At 39.6% G+C, this 18,917-nt stretch overlaps 1 protein-coding gene across 2 annotated transcripts in view; it reads right to left on the bottom strand.

Moving 5' to 3' along the window:
* SPG11 (SPG11 vesicle trafficking associated, spatacsin) overlaps window positions 1-18,917 on the bottom strand; it is an 88,612-nt gene that overhangs the window by 10,997 nt on the left and 58,698 nt on the right. For both annotated transcript variants that reach the window (XM_058737899.1, XM_058737901.1), the window contains 5 exons: window positions 18,104-18,304; window positions 17,232-17,339; window positions 6,843-7,005; window positions 4,193-4,407; window positions 2,996-3,746 (listed from right to left, as the gene is read on the bottom strand). In XM_058737899.1, coding sequence (XP_058593882.1) covers window positions 2,996-3,746; window positions 4,193-4,407; window positions 6,843-7,005; window positions 17,232-17,339; window positions 18,104-18,304 — 1,438 coding nt within the window. The remainder of the gene's footprint in view (window positions 1-2,995; window positions 3,747-4,192; window positions 4,408-6,842; window positions 7,006-17,231; window positions 17,340-18,103; window positions 18,305-18,917) is intronic.

Genomic DNA, 18,917 nt, shown 5'->3' with positions numbered 1-18,917 from the left:
TAGTTTTGGGTTTCAGACAGCATCACACTCAGGCTGGAGGTGATGGGAGGTGGGGGAGGGGGGGGGGAATCATAATTTGTGTCACTCAGTGCTGCCTGCTGTGTGCCAGGTTTTACGTTGATTTCAACAGGTAGAGTGAGCTCGTTCTGCCTTACCTACAACCACAACCCCAGGGAAGGGTTTTAAGCAGGGAATAACGTGGTCTGAGTTGCTATTTACTTTTTTCTTTTTAAGGCATATTTTTAATATGTAGTATCTTAAATGCAAAAGTATTACATGCTTAGTGTAATGAATCACAGTAGAGAAGTGCATAAAGTAACAAGTGAAAGTCATTTATCCATTCAATACCACCCCCACCAAATTTGCCAGAATAATGTCTCTTACTTGCTTGGTATGCATTATTTTCTGTGGGTGGGTTTGCAAAGGTACATGGGCACATGCACACCATTTATTTTTTACAAAAATAAAGTTACGTTGTTGTACATTTTTTCCTGTCAGTACACATATATTGACCTCATTTAAAGAGAGAGAGAGAGAGAGAGAGAGAGAGAGAGAGAGAGAGAGAGAGAAAGCATACACACACAAAAAATTCAAAATGGATTAAAGACCTAAATGTCAGACCTGAAACCATAAAATTCCTAGAAGAAAACATAGGCAGTAATCTCTCTGACATCAGCTGTAGAAGCCTCTTTCTACATATGTCTCCTCAGGCAAGGGGAAAAAAAAGCGAAATTAAACTATTGAGACTAACACCAAAATAAAAAGCTTTTACACAGCAAAAGAAACCATCAACAAAACAAAAAAAAAGCCTATTGAATGGGAGAAGATATTTGTGAATAAAATATCCCATTAGGGGGTTAATCTCCAAAATATATAAACAACTCAACACCAAAAAACACAAATAATCCAACTAAAAATATGTAAGACGTGAATAGACATTTTCCCAAAGACATCCAGATGGCCAACAGACACATGAAAAGATGCTCAACATCCCCCTCATCACCAGGGAAATTCAAATCAAAACCACAATGAGATATCACTTTACACCTGTCAGAATGGCTAAAATAAAAAACATAAGAAATAGCAAGTGTTGGTGAGGAAAAGGAACCTTGGTGCAATCCTGCTGGGAATGCAAGGTGATGCAGCCACTGTGGAAGACAGTATGAAGGTTCCTCAAAAAATTAAAAATAGACCTACCATATGATCTAGTATTCCACTATTGGGTATTTACCCAAAGAATACAAAAACACTAATTTGAAAAGATATACAACCCCTATGTTTACAGAAGCATTATGTATAATAAGCAAGATATAGAACCAAGCCAAGTGTCCATTCATAGATGGATGGATAAAGAAGATGAGGTATATACACACAATGGAATATTACTCAGCCATAAAAAAAGAACACAATCGGGGCGCCTGGGTGGCTCAGTCGGTTGAGTGCCCGACTTCAACTCAGGTCATGATCTCACAGTTCGTGAGTTTGAGCCCCGCCTCGGGCTCTGTGCTGACAGCTCAGAGCCTGGAGCCTGCTTCAGATTCTGCGTCTCCCTCTCTCTCTGCCCCCTTCCCTGCTCATGCTCTGTCTCTCTCTCTCAAAAATGAATAAACATTAAAAAAAAAAAAAAAAAAAAAAAGAACACAATCTGGCCATTTGCAACAATATGGATGGATCTAGAGGGTATAATGCTAAGTGAAGTAAGGTCAGTGAAAGAAATACAATTTCACTCATGTGGAATTTAAGAAACAAATAAAGAATAAAAGAGGCAAAAAAATAGACTCTTAACTATAGAGAACAGGGGAGCCTGGGTGGTTCAGTCAGTTAAGCATCCGAGTCTTGATTTCGGCTCAGGTCATGATCTCACAGTTCGGGGGTCTGAGCCCCACATTGGGTTCTGTGCTGACAGTGCAGAGCTTATTTGAGATTCTCTTTCTCTCTCTCTGCCCCTCCCCAACTTGTACTGTCTCTCTCCAAATAAATAAGTAAACTTAAAAACAAAGTAGAAAAAGAAAAAAACTATAGAGCAAACTGGTAGTTACCACAGGTGAAGTGGGGAGGGGGGATGGGTGAAATAGGTGAAGAGGATTAAGAGTACATTTATTGTGATGAGCACTGAATAACGTATAGAACCGTTGAATCATATTATATACCTGAAACCATGTAACACTGTATATTAATCATATTTGAATTAAAAATAAAAAGACCGGGGCGCCTGGGTGGCGCAGTCGGTTAAGCGTCCGACTTCAGCCAGGTCACGATCTCGCGGTCCACGAGTTCGAGCCCCGCGTCAGGCTCTGGGCTGATGGCTCGGAGCCTGGAGCCTGTTTCCGATTCTGTGTCTCCCTCTCTCTCTCTGCCCCTCCCCCGTTCATGCTCTGTCTCTCTCTGTCCCAAAAATAAATTAAAAAAAAATAAAAAAAATTAAAAAAAATTAAAAAATAAATAAATAAAAAGACTGAATGCTTTCTCCCTAAGATCAGTAACAAGGTAAGTATGTCCACTCTTACCATTCTTCCCCAATATCATACTGGAAGTCCTAGCCAGTGCAATAAAGCAAGAAAAAGAAATAATAGTCATTCAGATTGGAGAGGAAGAAATAAAACGGTCTCTATTCACAGAGAGTATTGTCTGTAGAAAATTCCAAGGAATCTATAAGAAATCCACTGGGATGAGCAAGTTTAGCAAGGGCACAGGATACAAGATTAACACAAAAATCAGCCTATGTCTATATACTATCAATGTATAATTAGAAACACGATTACTGGTACAGAAAAATTTCAATGGACTAGCTACAAGTCAGATAGATTCCCTCTAACTTTGATATACAGCTAGTTAAAAGACACAAGTGTTGCTATTTCATTGACTCGTTAATTACCTAGTTTATGGATTACCCTGAACTTATGTAACTAGTATGCCAATAGGGACCCTTTCTTTCTGGGAAAGAGTGCCAACAGCTCCATTCAGGACTCAGGGAGGTTTAATCTCTTTCACTTACTGCTCCGGGCTTTCCTGAGTGGCATGCCAGGTTCCTCCTCGTCAGGCAGCTCAGCACTTTGCAGGACAGCATGGACTTCTGGGTGCAGGTCACCCACACTAGCTTCCCCTGAAGCCAGTGCTCTGCAGTGCAACACCAAGGCAACATCTTGGTTATAGAAATGAAAATACCGACATATTCTACTTGCTTCATGCACACAGCCAACGTCCAATAGGCGCCCGATCAGGAAGTTCAGCGATTCCTGCTCCTTCCAACCCAGTGTGTTATCACAAGTCTCTTTGGATGGAAGGCCATTAAGTTCTAAGTATTTTGATGTGTTCAGAGCGGCCAACATGGAGATTGAAAACTCACTTGCTACACTTTCAAAGGAAAGTTCCCCACTAGTTGAGATCTGTTGAGAAAACCTGGGCTCTGTTTCCTCTGGGTTTTCCCTGAGGGTGTGCTGGGCGATGCGGCAGAGCCAGATCCGCTTCTCCAGCTCCTCCAGCTCGTCCACGGGCACCAGGCCCTCCTGAGCAAGCCAGTGTGCAGCCAGTGTCAGCAGCAGATGGGCCTCCTCAATGCTGCTCAGTGCCCCCTCAGCTGGGCACTCACATGCCTCAGGGGCCTGGGCTGAGAAAAAGGAGGAAGCTGCTTTGCTTGAAATGGAATTTCTCTTAAAATTCTCGTGACATTTTTTCCAGAAGCCAATTCTTGTTTGTTTCAGGGACCACTGGTCAATGTGTTTTAAGGTCTGCATTTCCTGTGTTATCTGTGAAATTTAACAAAGCAATTTTTAGTCTTTCCTAGATATAAAAGTGTCACGAATGCGAATGCTCCCAAGAATGCCATACTTGTCAAAACCAAATCAAGTCAGAGAACATGAGACTTGGCTACAGATGATCCTGAATATTTTATCTGGAAAGTTAAAGTATGAAAAGCAATTCTAAATTTACGTAATTGAAGGGGGGTTCAAGATGAAGCCACCCTGTATTTAATTCTATTCAAAGCACAACAGTTGCAGCATATCCTATAAGCTGACCTGAATTTAAAACACACACTCTTTGCTAACGGGCATCCTAGGCTCATCCATTTCTGAAAGTAAGGTGTGTGTCAAAAGTAAAAAAGCCTCTTCTATAAATCATCTATCTCATTTGATTCTGTTTAATGCTGGTTTAAAAAGCTAACATTTTAAGTAACTTAAGAGACTAATGATACCTCTTCAATAACCAAGTTGTCCACAGGTAGCTCAGCTAATTCTGCTACCCTCCTGGCCAAAGCAAACTGTCCCTCTGTCTCCAGTTTTTCCAAAATAGATCTGCATTCATGCTGAAAATTCTCAGGGCTGTAGCTGCTAATAACTACAGGATTAATGGCTATGGATGTATCCTTCAAAATTTTGCTAAGGACACAGAGCTTCTTCACATCTGGACCTGTGCCAAAGAGAAAAGGATATATATATTTAATCAGGAAAATGCTGCCATGGCCTTTCCAGAGTAAATATCAGGGGGAAAGCATGTATGTTTAACACAATTACGTAATCAAAGGAAAAACACAAACCTATTTTTCTTCTCTGGTTTGCTAGCAAATGAAGCTATAAGGGCATCTCCTACATCGTAAGAACCACTAAAGATTCTCACAGGGACTCCATCTACACATGTGGCTTTATATACACGGCAGAAGTTGGTGGCCTGCAGTAGCAACTCAGTCAACCTTGGGAAGATCTGACCCGTCATTCAGGCTAATCCCAACTCTTTCTGGATTCTTCTCCTACCTTGAACAAATCTGTTTTTATGATTGCTCACTTGCTCATTCGGTGCAGGCATCATGTGGATTAAGACACAGAACTGGCAGGACAGTTGAAACTGTAGCTGACCAATAGCCAAGCCCCTTAATGCAGCACACCGTATCCAGAATGGAGTGTCACTTTCTCCTTCGCACAACTGCTTAACCCAGGGAGACCCAGCTGAGTTCTTCTTCATATCCCTAGGAAGTCCTTTTCCTCAGTGACATTTGGAATTCTCTGCCCACAACCTATGTGGCTGGGTCTGCTCCCATTCCCACATAGTCTGTGTAGAGCTGATGTGTGCCCTACCATAAAAGAGGGGCATGAGGGGCGCCTGGGTGGCTCAGTCAGTTGGGCATCCGACTTCAGCTCAGGTCACGATCTCACGGTCCGTGAGTTCGAGCCCCGCATCCGGCTCTGGGCTGATGGCTCAGAGCCTGGAGCCTGCTTCCAATTCTGTGTCTCCCTCTCTCTCTGCCCCTCCCCCGTTCATGCTCTGTCTCTGTCTCAAAAATAAATAAAACGTTAAAAAAAAAAAATTAAAAAAAAAAAAAGAGGGGCATGAAAAATATTCTGTAGGGGCCATCTGGCTGGGCTGCGGTCTGATTTAGGTGGTTCTGGGGACAGTGAGACACCTTGCACAATAACCACCAGTATGGGGATGCTGGGCTTCTTTTCTTCATATAAAACACAGGTTTTTTATAAGAACAATTTCTAGGGGCACGTGGGTGGCTTAGTCAATTAAGCATCTGACTCTTGATTTTGGCTCAGGCCATGATCTCATAGTTCATGAGTTCGAGCCCCGTGTTGGGTTCTGTGCTGGCAGTGAGGAGCCTGCTTGGGATTCTCTCTCTCCCCCTGCCCCACTCTCTCTCTCTGCCCCTCCCCCTCCCCCACTCACACTTACTCTTTCTCTCAAAAATAAACTTAAAAAACATAATTTCTTTTCTCTAAGCACATACATGTTACACACAGAGCACAAATGTTCTATAAAAACAGAAAATGTTTATATGAATCAAAGCATAATAACAGTTAACAACACAATCCTTATAATTTCTCAAGGATACAGTAATTCTGGCAAGAAAACCGGAAATTCATTTCTGAAAAAAATTAAGATTACTACAGATCAATAAAAACACCTATATGTAAAAAGGATCTATTTGGTGTACAAAGTAATTGACAAGTCCCATGTGACATACACTGCATTTTGGAAACACCCCTCTTTATTTCCAGTCGTCAGCCCTGACAGCCTACAATCCAGGCATTGAGCCCAGTATTCTGTCAGTGTTTGGTACAGATGTGAGTTCTCCAGATGAATATCTATGAATTTAAATGTGATAAAATAACCCTAGTAGTGAAAATGTCAGAATCTAGTATAAAAACTTGAAATTATCAAATAGAAAAGAGGGTAAGGCAGTAACTGGTTTCTTTCAATCCGTAACAACCTTAGAGACTGCCCGTGTCTGGAGGAGTCTGCAAAAAATAAGCATAATTTGTCTGAAACCTTCAAAATGAGTTAGACATTCCTGAAACAGTTTGTGACCCTGAGCAATGATGACATGTTAAGGTGACTTGTCAGAAAAAAGAATGACAGTGACAGGGTGCAGACTAGCCAAGGGGAACGTAGCTGACAAGGACTCAGAAGGAGCAGACAGCTGTATTATTTAGGTTATATCTTGTTGTGCTATGTTTTGAATGTTTTCACCATGATTGAACATTCCTGCAACCTCTTCTTCATACCTCATTATGGACTATAAATGTAATGTTATATGTATTTTATTTTCCTGAATGCCCTTCTAAAATATTTTCAAGATTAAGAAAGCTAATTTGGGGGTGCCTGGGTGGCTCAGTCGGTTAAGTGTCTGACTCTGTTTTGGCTCCTGTCATAATCTCATGGTTTGTGGGTCCAAGCCCCACATGGGGCTCTACGCTGACAGTGCAGAGCCTGCTTGGAATTCTTGCACTCTCTGCCCCTCCCCTGCTTGCTCTTTCTCTCTCTCAAAATAAATAAACTAAAAAAAAAAAAAAAAAAAAAAAGAAAGCTATTTTCCTAACAACTTTAGTTTAAGGACTGTCTCTTACCATCACAGAAGAGATGTTCTATTCCAACAAATAGCTGTAAAAGCTTCCCCAGTTCATACTGGGTCCCACACTGCTGCAGCATAAGCTTCAAAAGAAAACACACCTGTTCCTTCAGCCACGCAGCAGGGATGGTAGCATGGACCCTTGTGGCTGTTGTTTCAACCTATGAAAATAAAAGGGGGTCAGGAAAGGTGATTTCACAGCAAATCAAAACCTCCAAATTTGGGAACGTCTAAGAAAGCCAAGGTACCACCAAAAGTCATTTCCTGTCACAAAGGGGGACACTTATTCAGGTCCTTTCCACATGACAGGAAATGGAAGTATGCCTCAGAGGAGTGCAAAAATAAGCCCTCCTTGGCAGCTTTGCAGATACTCTCTTTGTGAGATGTCCTGCTGTAGAGAGCTGTGTGTGTCAAAGTCAAAGATGGACTAGAGACCTAAAGACTGAACGCTAACCATGGAGTGAACTGATGTGAATACCCCCAAGTCAGTGACAGCCAAACTAACAATGCTGTGAGTTGCTGTGAAATTAAACTGACATGTTTCACCTAACAGCTTTGGAGAGGGATCTAGGGCTGCCCTGGAGTCCAGAAGATCTGAAATTCATATATCAAGACCTCTTAGAAAGATTTAACATTGCCCAACTTGTTCTACCACTTTGCATGTAGTTTACATTATCATTAGAAAAGGATCTCAATTAAGAAACCTAGACTTATGTCATTACAATAAAATGCTGGCAATATTAATAGGAAGATGATCCCAAGTAGCAGGCTACATTAGTTTGAATTAGAGAATTAGTTCTTAGTCTTTATTTACTTGTTTACCTACTCCTGCTGCTGTTACAAGAGTCTATAGCAGGCAGGTGATGGAACTGGTCAGAAGAAAAGATACATGAAAGTAAAGGGCTGAGGCAAGGATGGAACAGATGCGCTGCCCCTCCACAGGAAACTGGAGCAGGGGCAGTCAAACAAGAATAAGAACCACCTGGGAGGACCTAAATATAAAATGAAAAACTATAAAACTCCTAAAAGATTATATAAGAGAAAACTTAGATGACCTTGGATGATAATCTATAAAAACATAATTACCCAGATTGACTTCATTAAAATTAAAAACTTCTGCTCTACAAAACACAATGTCAAGAGCATTAGAAGACTAGCCACAAACTGCAAGAATTTGTAAAAGACAAATCTGATAATGGGATGTTATCCAAATACACAAAGAACTCTTAAAATGAAACAATAAAAAAACAACGCCATTAAAAAAATAGGCTGGGGCACTTGGATGGATCAGTAGGTAGAGCATGCAACTTTTTAAAAAAATGTTTATTTACTTACTTTTGAGAGAGAAAGAGAGAGTGCACAGCAGGGGAGGGGCAGAGAGAGAGAGGGAGGCACAGAATCTGAAGCAGGTTCCAGGCTCTGAGCTGTGAGCAGACAGCCTGATGCAAGGCTTCAAAACATCAACCGTCATCATGACCTGAGCCAAAGTTGGACGCTTAACTGACTGAGACACCTAGGTGCCCCATGCATGCAACTCTTGATCTTGGGATTGTGAGTTGAGCCCCATGTTGGACATAGAGTTTACTTAAAAAAAAAAAAAAAAAAAAGGCTGAAGACCTTAACAGATACCTCACCAAAGAAGATATATAAATGGCAAATAAACATAGGAAAAGATGCTCTGCATCATATATCAGGGAAATGCAAATTAAAACAGTGACATATCACAACATACCCATTAGAACGGCCAGAATCTGGAACACTGACAACACCAAAGGCTGGCAAGGATGTGGACCCACAAGAACCATCATACATTGCTAGTGGGAATGCAAACGATATAGCCACTTCGGAAGAAAGTTTGATGGTTTCTTACAAAACAAAACACACGCTTACCATTTGATCGAGCAATTATGCTCCTTGGTATTTACCCAAAGGAGTTGAAAATTTTGTTTAGAGCACCTCTATTCATAATGGCTAAAACTTGGAAGCAATCAAGATGTCCTTTAGTAGGTGAATGAATAAATAGACTGTGGTATATCCAGACAAGGTAATATTCAGCACTAAAAAAAAAAATGAGCTATTAAGCCATGAAAAGACATGACAGAAACTTAAATGCATATTACTAAATGAAAGAAGCCAATCCTAAAAGCCTACATTCTATACAATTCCAATTATACCACATTTTGAAAAAGGCAAAACTATGAAGATAGTAGAAAGATCAGTGGGTGCCTGGGGTTGGGAGTGGGGAGGGATGAATAGGTAGAGAAGATTTTTTAGGGCAATGAGACTTCTATGTAGGATACTGTAACACATATATGTCATTACGCATATCTCCAAATGTATACCTGAAGAATGTATAACACTAAGAGTAAACCCCAAGGTAAACAATGGCTTTGGGGTGTTATGATGTGTCAGTATAGGTTCATCCTTGGTAACAAATGGACCATGCTGGTGTTGTGATGTTGATAACGGGGAGAGTCTATACAGGTGTGGGGGCAGAGGGTATATGGAAAATCTCTGAAACTTCCTCTCAATTTTATGATGAACTAAAACTGCTCTAAAAAATAAATTCCTTTTGAAAAGGTGGTGTGGAGGGAAGGAGCAGAAAGCACCAGCATCTCTCTCTTCACCTAGACAAGAACTGCACTGGCAAATCAGTTCAATACAATCATTTTGGAACTCTGCAGTGTGTTGAAGGCTTGTGAGTTCCAGAGGAAGGCCTAATGGCAGGTAAATTGCTGACAATTTTGATCAATTTCAGGCTTACCACAGTAGCTGCAACCCACTCCTCACCCCTAGCCACAGGGGAGGCAGTTGTGTATGCACATGTTCCTAGAGCAGCTTGCACACAGCTTGCAGGAGTTGTGGGGGCAAAAAGGACCCTGTCCTCCAAATATCAGAAATTGGTGCTCTGATCCCCAGTTGCTGCTTCCAGCCACAGAGGTGTAGACAAAGAAGTGGGCAGTCATTGTTGTTTCACCTCACCCACTGTTGCAAGCTCCACCGAACTCCTCCCCTGACTTCCAGGAGATTTAAAGGGCTAGCACCCTTTTCCTCCCCACTCCCTTCATTTTTTGCTTTTTTCCCTTTTGGGAGCCAGACATAAAGACTGAGACATTTATTTTTTTATTTTTTTAACGTTTATTTATTTTTGAGACAGAGAGACACAGCATGAACGGGGGAGGGGCAGAGAGAGAGGGAGACACAGAATCAGAAGCAAGCTCCAGGCTCTGAGCCATCAGCCCAGAGCCCGACGCGGGGCTCGAACTCGCGGACCGTGAGATCGGGACCTGGCTGAAGTCGGACGCTTAACCGACTGCGCCACCCAGGTGCCCCAAAGACTGAGACATTTAAAAACAACTGCATATATGAGGAAAATTAGAAAATTACTGTGTATGTGCAGGGAAAGGCTAGAAAAGACCCAAAGAAGACCTTACTTAGATTTACACTTCGTGCTGATCCTTGGCACAGAAATGACTTCTGGCCACCCAAAACCCAAAATAATAACAAAAAATAACAAACCCTGGGGAAGGGGGAGAATCTGACTTCTAGGGTTACCACATCATTAGATTCAAATGTCCAGAGTTCAACAGAGAATCATAGGGCATACACATAAGCAGGAAAGTAGGGCCCCAAAAGAAAAAAATTTTGACATAACCAGTCCCTAAAATAGACCTAACGGCAGATACACCATTCAAACAACTGTTTTAACTGAGGAAGATGTGCAGAAAGTCAAGAAAATGACGTGTGAACAAAATGGAAATACCAAGAAAGAGAAAACCTAAAAGGAAACAAATTCTGGAGCTGACAAGTAAAATAACAAATTCACTACATGGCTTCAAAGGTAGATGTGAGCAGACAGAAGAAAGAATCAGCAATCTTAAAGGCAGGACAATAGAAATTATCAAGTTTGAGGAAGAGAAAGAAGATTGAAGAAAACCAAACAGAGCCTAAGAGACTGATGGGACATCATCAAGTGGACCAATGTAAGCATCATGTGAGTCCTAGAAGACGACAGAAAGGTGTAGAGAGAATATTTGAAGACACAATGGGTGAAAACTTCCCAAACTTGAGGAAAGACATGAATATAAATATCCAAGAAGCTCAGCAAACTCTAAGCAAGGAGAACTGAAAGAAACCCATAATGAGACACATAATAATTGAACTTTCTTAAGGCAAACAACAACAACAACAACGACAACAACAACAACAACAAGAATCTTGGAAGTAACAGGAGAGAAGGGACTGGTCACATATAAGGGATCCTCAAGAAGATTATCTGCAAGGGTCTTATCAGAAACTGTGGAGGCCAGAGACAGTGGGATGAGATATACATAGATATACACACACACACACACACACACACACACACACACACACACATTTAAATGGGTGTTCCTTTTTAAATTTTTCTAATTTTTTTTTTAGTTTTATTGTTTTATTAAATTCCTTTATTTATTTTGAGAGAGAAAGAGAATGACACAGGGGCAGAGAGAGAAGAGGACAGAAAATCCCAAGCAGGCTCCACACTGTCAGTGCAGAGCCCAATGTGGGGCTCGATCCCATGACCTGTGAGATCATGACCTGAGCCAAAGTCAGACATAACCGACTGAGCTACCCAGGCACCCCATGGGCTGATATATCCAGCAAAACTATCCTTCAAAAGTGAGGGGAAAATTAAGACATTCCCAGGGAAACAAAAGCTGAGGGAGTCTTTGACTACCAGACTGTTCCTATAAGTGGTGCTCAGGGGAGTCCTGTAAGGTAAATGAAAGGACACTAGACGATACCTCAAAGTAATATGGAGAAATAAAGAACTCAATAAACATAAATACATGGGCCATTATACAAGCCTGTATTACTGTAGCAAGGGGTTTTTACTTTCCATATGATTTAAGAGACTAATGCATTTAAAGAAAAAAAGAACAATTATTAGTATAAAAGCTGGTATTGCTGTAACTTTGGTTTGTAACTCCAACTATTGTTTTCTTCATAATTTAAGAGACTAAATGCCCTTAAAGGAATTATTTATGTCTTTGGGCATATAATCTATAAAGACGTAATTTGGTGACATGAACAACTAAAAGGGGTGAGGTTGGAGCTGCAGGAATACTTTTTGTATGTTATTGAAGTTAAGCTGATATAAACTCATTGTAACCACAAAGAAAATAGCTACAGGATAGGCACAAAATGAAATCAGAAAGGAATTTAAACATTTCACTACAAAAATCAACTAAACACAAAAGAAAACAGTAATGAAGGAAATGAGAAACGACAAAGCTACAAATTATAAAGAAAACCAACAGCACAATGGCAGAAGTAAGTTCTTCCTGGTTAGTAATTATTTCAAATATAAATGGATTAAGCTCTCCAATTAAAAGACAGAGATCAGAATAGACAAAAACACATGATCCAACTATGTGCTGTCTACAAGAGACTCACTTGAGATCCAAAGACATAAACAGGTTGAAAGTGGAAGGATGGAAGAAGGTATTCCATGCAAATAGTAACCAAAAAAGAGTGGTGGAGGTGGCTATACTAATATCAAACTTTTAATCAAAAAAGTTTACAGAGAAGGAGAGTAGATACTCATAAAAGGTTTAATACAGCAAGAAAATTTAACAATTATAAACATTTACATACCTAATGATGGATTTCCAAAATACATGAACCAAAAGCTGATGGAATTGAAGCAAGAAATAATAATAGCTGGGGACTGCAATACCTCACTCACACTAATGGATAATCAGACAAAAACAATACAGGGCTTGACACAATAAACTGAATAGATTTAACAGACAGGGGCAGAACATTTTACCTAAGAACAATAGAAAATATATTCTTCTCAAGTGCACATGAGGTATTTTGCAGGACAGACCATACATTAAGCAACAAGTTTCAAGAGATTTCAAAAGGCAGAGATCATACAAAGTATCTTCTCTGACCACAATAGGATAAAGTTAGAAGTCACTATCAAAAGGAACACTGAAAAAATAAAATTGTGGTTTTATTATTGAAATTAAACATTTTTTATAGATAGAGGTCTCAAATTACTAAAATCAGAAATGAACGTGGGGTCATTCTACAGATAAAAAGGATTATTTATTTCTCGAGTGGGGCTCGAGCTCACCCAAAGCAGGGCTCACGCTCTCCCAATGTGGGACTCAAACTCACCAACTGTGAGATCATGACCTGAGCTGAAGTCAGATGCTTAATGACTGGGCCAACCAGCACCCTCAAAATAAATAAACTTAAAAAAAAAAAAAAAAGGATTATAACAGAGTACTATGAACAAAGAAAAGCCCTGGACACGATGGCTTCACTGGTGAGGTCTAAAAACATTTAAAGAACTACTACCAATCTTTCGCAAACTTTTCTAAAAAACTGAAGTAGAAGGAACACTTCCCAACTCATTTTATGAAACCAGCATAATCTTAATACTAAAGACAGATGAAGACACTACAAGAAAATTATAGACCACATCCCTTACAAACACTGATGTAAAAAAAAAATCCTCAAAAAAATACTGGCAAACTCAGGGGCGCCTGGATGGCTCTGTCGGTTAGGTGTCCGACTTTCACTCAGGCCATGATCTCACAGCTTGTGAGTTTGAGCCCCACATCGGGCTCTGTGCTGACAGTGTGAAGCCTGGAGCCTGCTTCAAATTCTGTATCTCCCTCTCTCTGTCCCTCTCCTGACTTGTGCTCTGTCTCTGTCTCTCTCAAAAATAAATATTAAAAAACATTAAAAAAAATACTGGCAAACTGAATTCAGCAGCATATTAAAAGGATTATTCACCATTACCAAACAGGATTTATTCCTGGGATGCAAGGATGGTTCAACATACAAAAAACTAATCAATGTATACATCGTATCAACAGAAGATAGGAAAAAAAACCCACACGACCATTTTACCATTGATGTAAAAAAGTATTTGGCAAAATTCAACACTATTTCAAGGTTAAAAAAATAAACAACTGGGGATAGGAAGAAACTATCCCACATAATAAAAGCCACATGTGACAAACCCAGTGAACATTTTACTCAAAGGTGGAACACTGAAACCATTCTTCTAAGATCAGAAACAAGGCAAGGATGTCTGCTTTCATCACTTCTATTCCACCCAGCACTGACTGAAGGTTCTAGCCAGAACCTTTAGGCAAGGGAAAAAAATGCACCAAATTGGAAAAGAAGAAAATAAAATGATCTTTTCAGAAAGTATGATCTTACATGTAAGAAAACCCTAACAATCACACACACACGCACACACACACACACACACACACAACTTGGAATAAGTGAATTCAGCAAAGTAGCAGGATAAAAAGTCAACACCCCAAAATCAGTTGCATTTCTATACACAAACAACAAACAACCCGGAAAGGAAATTACAGAAACAACTCCATTTCCGAAAGCATCAAAAAGGATAAGTTGCTTAGGAATTAACTTAACCAATGAGGTAAAAGCCTTGTACAATGAAAACTACAAAACACTGCTGAAATTAAAGACATAAATAAATGGAAACACATGCCATGCTCATGGGTTGGAAGCCTTAATATTGTTAAAACATCTATACTCTCCAAAGTGATTTTTGGATTCAGTGCAATCCCTATTAAAATCCCAATGATGCATTTTGACAGAAATAGAAAAACCATCCTAAAATCATATGGAATTTTAAGAGACCCTCAATAGCCAAAATAATCTTGAAAAAGAACAAAACTGGAGACCTCATTCTCCCTGATTTCAAAACTTACTACAAAGCTATAATAATCAAAACAGTGTGCTACTGGCATAGAGACAGACATAAAGACCAATAGGATAGAACAGAAGGCCCAGAAATACACCCTCACATATATGGTCTAATGATTTTTGACAAGGGTGCCAAGCCATTCAATGAGGAAAGGACAGTATTTTCAACAAATGGTGCTGGGAAAACTGAATATCCACATGCAAAGAACGAAGTTGGATCCTTATACAAGAATTAACTCAAAATGGGCCAAGGACCTAAATATGAGACCTAAACACAATAAAAACTCTTAGAAGAAAATATAGGACAAAAGTTTCACAACTCTAGATCTGGCAATAATTTCTTGGATAGGACACTAAAGGCACAAGTAACAAGGGAAAAATTGGGCAAACTGAACTTCGTGAAAACTTAAGGAAAGACACTATCGACAGTAAAAAGGCAACCCAGAGAATGGGAGAAAATATTTGCAAATCATATGTCTGATATGGGATTAATATCTCAATTATATACAGGATTCCTAAAACTCAACAACAAAAATAACCCAATTCAAAGATGGGCCAAAGGCTTAAATAGACATCTTTCCAAAGATGATGTACAGCCAGTAAGCATGAGAAGATGCTCAACATCATTAATCATTAGGGAAATGCAAAAAAAACTACAATGAGATACCACCTCACACCCATTAGGATGGCTACTATCAGAAAAAACAGTAATCTCGGGCACCTGGCTCCAGATTCTGTCTCTCTCTCTCTCTCTCAAAAATAAACGTTAAAAAATTAAAAAAAAAAAAACAAAAAACAAAAAAAAGGAAAGAAAAAACAGAAAACAATGGGGAGGCTGGCTGGCTCAGTTGGTACAGCATGCAGCTCTTGATCTTGGGGTCTCCACACTGGGCACAGAGCTTACTTAAAAACAAAAAAGAACAAAAAACAGCTAACAAGTGTTGAAGAGGAAGGATGTGGAGAAATTGGAACCCTTGTGCATTGTTGCAGCGATGTAAAATAATGCAGCTGCTATGGAAAGCAGTATGACAATTCCTCAAAATATTAAAAACAGAGTTACCATATTGTCTGGCAATTCCACTTCTGGGAGGATTCCTCAAAGAATTGAAAGCAGGGTCTCCAAGAGCTATTTGTATACCATGTTCATAGCAGCATAGTGAAAACATAGAAGCCACCCAAATATTCATGGGTAGATGAACAGAGAAGCAAAATGTGGCATATAAAACACAATGGAATTTTATTGCATTTAAAAGGAAGGAAATTCTGCAATATGGTACAACATGGATGAACCCTGAGAATGTCATGCTAAGTGAAATAAACCTGTCACAAAAGGACAAATACTGTATGATTCAACTTACATGAGGTACTTAAAGTAATCAAATCATAAATACAAAACGTAGAATCATGGTTGCCAGAGGCTGGGGATAAAGGAGAATGGGGAGTTATTGTTTACTGAGTACAGAGTTTCAGTTTCACAACATGAAAAGTGTGATGAGGATGGATGGTGGTGATGGTCGTGCAATAATGGGAATGTATTTAATACCACTAACTATATACTCAATGGTTAAAATCGTAAGTGGTACGTGTATTTTGCTAAAATAAAAAATAATGTCAAAAAGAAAAGGAAAGAAAGAAAGAAAGAAAGGAAAGGAAAGGAAAGGAAAGGAAAGGAAAGGAAAGGAAAGGAAAGGAAAGGAAAGGAAAGGAAAGGAAAAGAAAAGAAAAGAAAAGAAAAGAAAAGAAAAGAAAAGAAAAGAAAAGAAAAGAAAAGATATCTAGCAGAGCTCCAGCCATGGAAAAGTGCTAGACTTGAGGACATTAATGTTCCTATTTGCTGTGATTTTGTAACCTCAGGCATATTTCAATAATTTATTCAATATTTTCAAATAATTTAACTTTTAAATCTTCATTACAGTTATTGATTTACAGCAAAAGCCTATACTGGTTCCACTGTGATATATTTGTTGGGTAGAATCAGTATATAGTTTTGTGTTGTTTATCATCGAGTTCTTTTGGGGTTAGAGAAAGCAAAAGTGCTAAAACCCAACGGAGGACTAAGGCACATCTCTTTTCCTTCCTTATGACTTCCTCTTTCTTCCATAGGGTTAATTAGCTCCACATGATAAACAGGCCTGAAACAAGTACTGAAACGGTGAATCCTGAAATGGACCACAAGGCTCAGCATCATTTGGACAGGGACTACGAGGACTCTGGATGGAAAAGGCCATTATTTCCTGCCACAGCAAATACAGCAGTATTACGCACCCTTCACGCTCAGTGCTGTTGGTGGTTCTGTTAGAGTGGCAAAGTGTGGCTCACACACCACCATACTCCTCTCAAGCATCCATAGCAGATCCTGTTAATCCCTTTCCCACTGAGCTTGGCTGCAGCTCAGGACCCTGATTAGAATTAACACATTAGATGAAACCTCTCTGTCATGCCTGGCAACTGAGGTGCTGTAAGCAAGGCCGCTGTGACTCCTGTCCACCCCCACCCCCCACCTCTGGAACAGTACAAATGAGTTGGTATGAATTATGACACATACCAGCCATTCGCCTGTCATATCCTGACTACTAACAGATGATGGGCCACGCTACCCAATTTCAGATCAGCCACAAAGAGCAGTATGATTCCAACTTACAGTCTCAAAGCTTTTTTTGAACTCCAGAAGTTTAACTTCAGCTTCCTTATAATTCTTAAAGAACATACATAGTTCATACATCTCCATCATCAACAGTAGTGGGGAATCCTTTAAGAAAGAGTTTGAATGAAATTACAAAATCGTGAATTCAATCAATACTATTTTCTCAATGAACAATGCCAATCAATATAAGAGGTTAAAGTAAAAACATAAGTACTAATAGTAACAGTTTCATCGTAGAATTAAGCCATATATGTTAAAAATAAAGATTAAATTTATATTTCTTTTATCTTTTAGAAAAAAGATATTCAGGCCAGGTACACCTACTCAACAGTCCATTTTCTGTCTATTGTATGTATACTTGGTCCACTGCACACGAGCTGGAGATGTTCCACTAGATGGCGCTAGGACACCTCTACATACACTCCTGGAAAATGGGCTCCACAGAGCTGCCAACCTACAGCTGTCTGGGGCATTTCTATCACTTTGGTGAAAGCTTTTCAGTCAGAAGACAGGAGTTTTGGAATGAGAAAGTATAGATCTGAACTATAAATATACTACTAAAATATTTTGAGGCCCTGGGGAAAGATACTTAAGTTCTACAAGCCCAAGCTTGTTACTGTATAAAATGAGGATAATACCATTTCATAACATCTTCATATAATACTGTCTTTGTATTGGATTATTTTGAGAACTGGCTAAAATAATAAATTTAAAGCTCTTTGCTAAATAAATCGTAGTTCTATTATCATTATTTGTTGTTGGCTAAAAAACTCCAAAAAACCCAGGGTTACAACAATTGAAAAATCCAATGGGAAAATTCTTAAGTAACCTTTTTAAACTCAGGAAAGAAATGAAGTGACTATCACTACCTTCAAGAAAAGGTGGAAACCTCTGATGAGAGTTTTGCTCTTCCGCCTTGTTAACAATGTTTTCCAGATGACTGAGAGGTCTTGAAGCTCCCACATGTGGCCCTCCACTGAGCCCTGAATGTGTCCTGTTGCTTCGGCTGCAACACTCTCCTCCACAGATGTGATGATCCAAACACAGAGACAAGGAATAGTACTGACACCCTGCCATTGGATAAAAACTTTTCAAAATAAAATAACAATTGTGTCTGGATTACCTGACAGAGGGAGTTGGGAATTGCCAGCAATGCTACAACCATGGATGGATATGTCCTGTTTAGAACAAGTCACCTCACCAACAATAAATTGGTTAAAATAGCTTGAAAAGCCTTCAAACATGAAATAAACACTAATAAACAACAAGGGATTATCATAAACTATTCTGCAGAGTGTAACATGTCAAAGGACCAAGAGACTGAGCAGGTATACATGGAAGTTGTGGAAATACAAAGTATAAGAAAACAAGACAGCCTTCCACAGAAAGGCTGATCAAGGGGCTGGCTACAGCATCCCACTTCTTTGCTCAAGAGGCAGGGTCCCTTCTCTTTGCCAGCCAGGAAGCAAGGCTCTGATCACCTGAGTTACTGAGTATCAATGTACAAGAAAGTGTACTATTAGATGGCCTGGAGCCTAAGCTGGAAAAGCACAAAAGTGACAGTGGCCTTGAAAACACAGGCTGGAGCCTCACATCATCACCCCACTTCCTCTCTGATTATCAGCCTTTCCAGTCCCTCTCCACTGTTCCTCTTGCTCTCTGGGTCCTTAATTTAGGTTTTTC

This window comes from Neofelis nebulosa, chromosome 7 (genome assembly GCF_028018385.1).
Source record: "Neofelis nebulosa isolate mNeoNeb1 chromosome 7, mNeoNeb1.pri, whole genome shotgun sequence".
NCBI lineage: Eukaryota > Metazoa > Chordata > Mammalia > Carnivora > Felidae > Neofelis > Neofelis nebulosa.
This window is presented reverse-complemented; position numbering and strand designations above follow the sequence as displayed.